Below are 6,284 nucleotides of genomic sequence, written 5' to 3' on the forward strand. Positions count from 1 at the left end.
GCCCAAATACAAACATCTTGTAAAAGATTATCGGGTGCTCTCAGACATAATTGAGTGACGGGATATAAAATTTACGTCATAAGTTAAGTGCAGTGTCTATTTTAAGGTGGGTGTTTTTTTTTATGGGCCCCACTTGGATCCTTTTGTCAATCGACTGATGTGAATGGCTTAAGAGTAGTGCCGATTGTCTAATGATCGAGCTGAAGTCCCGAATTGGCGTCTATATATTGCCATCTATGTTGTATGTCTTCTCCACACAACCATAGTGCATGAGAGCTCTCACACGCACTTATACCAAAATATTCGAGATGTTTGCCGAGCTCTTAGCCTCATTTCTCTTCCTAATCTTCTCATTGCTCTTCACCAGCAACAAGAACAACTCGTTGGCCCGGAAATCCGGAGAACCTAATGGAAGTTCGGGTTCCAGTCTACTCCCGAGATCGTACCCGATTATCGGCTCCTACTTCGCCATATATGCTAACCGAGAGCGGCGGGTCCAGTGGCTATCCGACATGATCCAAAGCTCCCCGTCAGCCACTTTCGTCCTCCACCGCTTCCTTGGCCAGCGGCAGGTATTCACGGCCGACCCCGACAACGTCCACCACATCCTCAAGACCCACTTCCACATCTACCCCAAGGGCGAGCTCCTCAGGCGGAGCCTCCACGACTTCCTCGGGGACGGCATCTTCAATGTGAACGGAGACACGTGGAAGATCCAGAGGCAGATCTCCAGCCACGAGTTCAACCGCAAGTCCCTAAGGAAGTTTGTCAAGACCGTAGTCGAAACGGAGCTCTCCGACCGGCTCGTCCCCATAATGGCTACCGCTGCAGGTAACAAGACCGTCCTTGATTTGCAGGACATCCTCCAGAGGTTCACGTTCGACAACATCTGTAAGATTGCATTCGGGTATGACCCTGCCTACTTGTTGCCATCCCTCCCACAAGGGAAGTTCGCGGACGCGTTCGAGGAGGCAGTCCTAATAAGCAGTGGGAGACTCAACTCGATCCTCCCGATAGTCTGGAAGCTTAAGAGGCTTCTCGGAGTGGGGTCAGAGAAGCGGCTCAAGGTGGCAGTCTCACGTGTACGAGATTTTGCGAGGGATCTCATCCGCGAAAAGAAGCGGCTCATCGTGAGACAGTCGAGCGATGATCAGGTTGAGGTGGACATCCTGTCGAGGTTTCTGATGTCGGGTCACTCGGACGAGAACTTTGTCATAGACATAGTCATTAGTTTCATACACGCAGGGCGGGACACGACCTCGGCCGCCCTAACGTGGTTCTTCTGGCTGATCTCTCAAAACCCAGATGCGGAACGTGAGATTCTCAATGAAATACGCGAGAAGTCAGGTTCAGGCACAGCTGTTCTCGATGAGATGAGAGACATGGTATACACGCATGCCGCCCTATGCGAGAGTATGCGGCTCTACCCGCCGGTGCCGGTGGACACAAAAGAAGCCCTGGTGGACGATTTTCTGCCTGATGGGACGTTAGTGAAGAAGGGCACGAGAGTCGTGTACCATCCCTACGCGATGGGGAGATTGCCTGAGCTCTGGGGCCCGGACTGGGCTGAGTTCAGGCCTGAAAGGTGGCTGGAGAAGGATGCCGACATTCCTGGAAAGTGGAACTTCGTCGGGAGAGATCATTATTTATATCCTGTGTTCCAAGCGGGGCCCAGGATCTGTCTGGGGAAGGAGATGGCGTTCCTCCAGATGAAAAGGGTGGTCGCCGGAGTCCTGGAGCGGTTCAATGTTGTGCCAGCGCTGGATCAAGGCCGTAAGCCGGAGTATTTCGCAGACTTGACATCGAAAATGAAAGGAGGGTTCCCCGTGAGAATTGAACATAGGATGGGTAGCAAGTGAAATGCTAATTAACTCGCTCTCGATTTGCTAATTAGCAATGCTACTAGTTAATTAGCTCGATGTTGTTTCATCATCTTAATGAGATGATGGACAAAACACAATTAGAATGCAAGAATTAAAAGATAAGTTGTTGGTTATTTGCATTTTCCATCCCCACTCGCCCTTTGCAAATAATGGCAGTTTTGTATTCCTGTTTCCTTAGAACGTGAAAAGGTTAGCTTATCATATAACTGGCGAAATAAAAAAGCTCAACCGCATTAATAATTGGTCATCCAACAGTTCAAAAAGTAATTGTACCAACTATCATACAATGATTACATTATAAATTTTTCACTATGTATCATTGTATTTGGAAGCCTAATAAGGCCCGACTAATCCAGATCGAGCCGAATTGACTCATTAAGAGATAAAATCTGTAAATCAAGGATTTTCTCCATTCACAAAAATTGAACATAATACCTTACTTACTTGAAAAAACTAAGCGCCAAACTACATGAACTAATTATTGTCGATGCATTATAAAATTTTCTCATTTTAATAGAAATCATCAGAAAATACTTGCTTTTTCAGGCACATGTAGTACCCAGATCATACCTGGTTAAATCAGCTTAAAAAAAATAAAAAAAATAAAAAAAAAATAAAACTCATAGCCTTGGTTAGATTATATATACGGCTAGAATACCGTTTGCTTTAGCTGCAGGCGCGTGAACGTAAACGCTACTAAAGGTAACAATCCTATAAGTCGGCCTAATTGTAGAAGGAAATGGTAAGATCTCTCGGTCTCGACCCTCTTGGGTCATATTTTCATATGAAACCGAAATAATCGTATGAAAGCGTACGTAATAAATATCAACAAAAATTGAGTGGTAAGCAACTCACCCTCGTAAGGAAGAGAACACAAGTTCGAACTCCGGGAAGCGTACTTGTTTGTTAGGAGAATAACCTTTAATGTTCGATCTCCCGACTGAATTAGTCAGAATTTATTGGGCTTCTGGATACTATGGTACACACCGCAAAAAAAAAAGCGTACGTAATAAATACATAACACTCCCTCGCAATACTACCCATGCAAAATTAAAAGAGTCAGGTATGGTTTCAGTCCCTGAAAGATACCGTTACCTTGGGTTTGGTCCCTCAAAAATTTTTGCCATGATTTTCGTCCCTCAATCACCATTCTGTCAAATGTTTTAGTCCTATCGTCTTCTTGCACGTGCCAACCGTGATGGAAATCTCACGTGACGGATGAGTTGAACTTAACTCCCTTAACCACTCCTAAATTGCCAAAAACGACGCCATTTGTCTTCCTTGAAAACTCTCTCTCTCTGATTCAGGGCAAGGGCCGACTTACCATGAACTCGTAAACGAGGGCCTTGAAATCATTACCTCTGCCATCGATCCCTGAACAGGCTGTGAGTACTTTGACGAAATTGCGATGTCAGATGTTTCTCGGGACCTCACACTCAGCCAAGAAGCTCTTGATTGCTCCCCTCTTCGACATGTTCAGAACTTTTACTGCAACAATCTTTTGGTCCTCCCCCACCCCTCCCCTGCATGATCTTCGGCAATGGCCTCCGCCTGTGTCAACAACATCGGCATGTCGCCGGATAACTTCCCCGCCCCGTCCTACCCTACTTACGGCTGGCTCAGCCAAACCCACCTCTCTTTCACCCCAAATGACGACTACTCCATGTCCTCTACCACCGCATTCCAGAGGCAACCCCCGTCGCCTCCTCAGCAGCAGGCGAGGGACACCAGCCTCGCCTCTCACCAGCCTCCAGATCCGGATCCAGAGCCGTCCGGCGAGGACTTTGAGTTCTGCCTCGAAGATCCAGTGGCAATACTGCCCGCTGACGAGCTCTTCTCCAACGGGAAATTCGTGCCACTCCAGGTGTCACTGCTAAAGCCCTTTGTTACGGCCGTGACCTCGATGAAGGTCAGCTCACCGGATCTGGCGGAGAGGCGTAAAAGTATCGATATGTCCGTCATGGATCTCTACTCTCCTCTCCCAAAGCTCCGAGGTGGCAATGCTGCCCGCTGATGAGCTCTTCTCCAACGGGAAATTCGTGCCACTCCATGTGTCACTGCTGAAGCCCTCTGTTACGGCCGTGACCTCGATGAAGGTCAGCTCACCGGATCTGGCAGAGAGGCGCAAAAGTATCGATATGTCCACCATGGATCTCTACTCTCCTCTCCCAAAGCTCCGAGGTGTTCCAGCCGGTGAGGGAGCTCTTAGGCCTGAAGAAGCAGTCTCAGAAGCAAATTCCAAGGCCCCCGCTATGTCCACTGCGTCTTGTAGGAACTCGACGTCGTCTTCATCTTCGAACCCGAAATCCTTCAAGAATTTCCTCAACAGAGGCTCCAACGCCTCGAGCTCCTCGGATTCCTCCCTCAACATGCCCCTTCTCAAGGACTTGGATTCCGATTTCGTCATGATCTACTCCCACTTGTCGCTGTCCTCTTCGTCTTTCGGAAGCCACGAGCATGAAGAAGTGTTTTGAAGCTGTTTGAAAAAGACAAACGGCGTCGTTTTTGGCAATTTGGCGGTGGTTAACAGAGTTAAATCCAGCTCTTTCGGCACGTGAGATTTCCTTCACGGTTGGCACGCGCAAGAAGACGACAGGACTAAAACATCTGACGGAATGGTGATTAAATGACGAAAACCATGGCAAAAATTTTTTATTGATCAAACTCTTGGTTCTAGTATCTTTCAGGGACCAAAACCATACCTGACTCAAATTAAGAAGGAAAGGAAGAATTTATACTATTACTAATGATCCGAAGCTTTCGGGACAAACAGTGAAACCGTTGATGAAAGTAAGATGAGATGAACTATTGACCGTGTGGCTAATGTACAAAACCGCGGCTAGAAGTGGTTTTCCCGGAGCGTTAGAAAAGAAAACGTTATACTTGTCCACCTCTTCGATGTCTTCATCCACGACAAGACAGACGACAATCCGCTTTATTGCTTTCATCTCCAATTAACAACGCTCTTTAATTATACTTTACCCCCTTTGACAATATCACCATCCTTCCTTCCCCCTCAAATATTCACCCTGCAGCCTTTCGGAAGCTGCAGAGGCCTCTCTATATCCTCCATGAAAGCCGAGTTAAGTTATGTGAGATCCCCGACTCGTCTTCTCATCATCCTCATCGTCATCTGCTTCTTCTTCCTCCACTCGGGATTCGCCATGGAAAGTTCCGAAGGTACTCTGTCCATCATTTTTAAGAGAACAGCTCTTACATAGGCTTCAACCGTAATATATATAGACATTCATATGAGTCGACGATGTCCGTGTTTCTTACAGCTCGGTACTTGTACGAACTTCTTAATTGAGAACATTCACTATTTTCGATTCACGCTTTGTGTTTCGGTGATTTGTAACTAATAGGGTACGAGATGATCGGAGAATCTACAAGCCATCAACGGTTCATGGTGAGTTCCGGATATCATAATTTCTTTTGTAATGCGATCCTCTGTTCCAGCACTTATCTAACAAGTTTCCTGTAATTGTTGAACACTCTAGTATGATGTGCAAGACAATCCAATGCATAGGAAATCGCTGCACGAAGTTCACTCAGGTGCTAACCCCATCAGCAACTCCGGCCCTCGGAAGATGTGGTTCCAAGCCCAGATTCTAACGAGTCGGAAGAACAGATGATCAATGATGCAACAACCATTCGAGTACATCAGTAAAGAAATGCTACCCAAGATGACGACGTTTCCATTCAGCTCTGCGAGAAGCTTATCTCATAAGAGATTGATTCTCGCACCTTTTTGTTTCTATAATTAGTTTCAGATATATATTTTCCCGATAGGAACATCACACCGAAATGGAAAAAATACAAGGGAGCAGATTTACTGTAAATTTTCAGCCATTCGATGTTTGCTGTGAGAACCCATACTGATCATTCATGACTAAGACGGGTTAAGATGAGGAGTCCGCGGTAGGCGATTCAAACGGGAGCTGTCAATGGACCAGACAGTACACTATTAAGGTTGACCGACAGCGAATATGAAGAGATAGACAAGACATAAGGCCAATGTTCCTTTCAACTTTAACGTTTGTGTCTTGACAATTTGACAGACCTCCACATTTAAGCAAATGATAAAGCCATGTTGCTATAGGGACAGCAATCGTGTTCAGGATATAGGATGATAGTAAGTTTCTGGTCGAAGATTTTCTCGGTCCATGATCTTTTAAAAGAAAGTGAAAGCAATAAGTAAAGGAATGCCTATAAAGAGCATATTTCGTACGACTCTGACGTAAAAGGAAGCAAATGATTCTCGCAATGTCTTTGGCCTTTTGGAGAAAGCCCGAAACATAATCCAATTCAAGGGGAGCTGTAATTTGGTTGATTGCGAAAGGATACAGCAACATGAAGAGAATGGATACCTACGTGCATGTTCCAGCTCGAGAAAACTCA

At 46.1% G+C, this 6,284-nt stretch overlaps 1 protein-coding gene across 1 annotated transcript; it reads left to right on the forward strand.

Annotated features, from left to right (window-relative positions):
- Positions 1-239: 239 nt before the first annotated feature.
- On the forward strand, positions 240-2,086 carry LOC116193270 (cytochrome P450 94A2-like). The gene has a single exon (XM_031522087.1). The coding sequence runs from the start codon at positions 270-272 to the stop codon at positions 1,857-1,859; it is 1,590 nt and encodes a 529-aa protein (XP_031377947.1). The 5' UTR covers positions 240-269; the 3' UTR covers positions 1,860-2,086.
- The last annotated feature ends 4,198 nt before the right edge of the window (positions 2,087-6,284 follow it).

The sequence above is a fragment of the Punica granatum genome, chromosome 1, assembly GCF_007655135.1.
Source record: "Punica granatum isolate Tunisia-2019 chromosome 1, ASM765513v2, whole genome shotgun sequence".
Classification (NCBI taxonomy): Eukaryota; Viridiplantae; Streptophyta; class Magnoliopsida; order Myrtales; family Lythraceae; genus Punica; species Punica granatum.

Bases quoted from the DNA above. Each gene is read 5' to 3' on its own strand.
- LOC116193270 (XM_031522087.1), top strand. From the start codon at position 270: ATGAGAGCTCTCACACGCACTTATACCAAAATATTCGAGATGTTTGCC.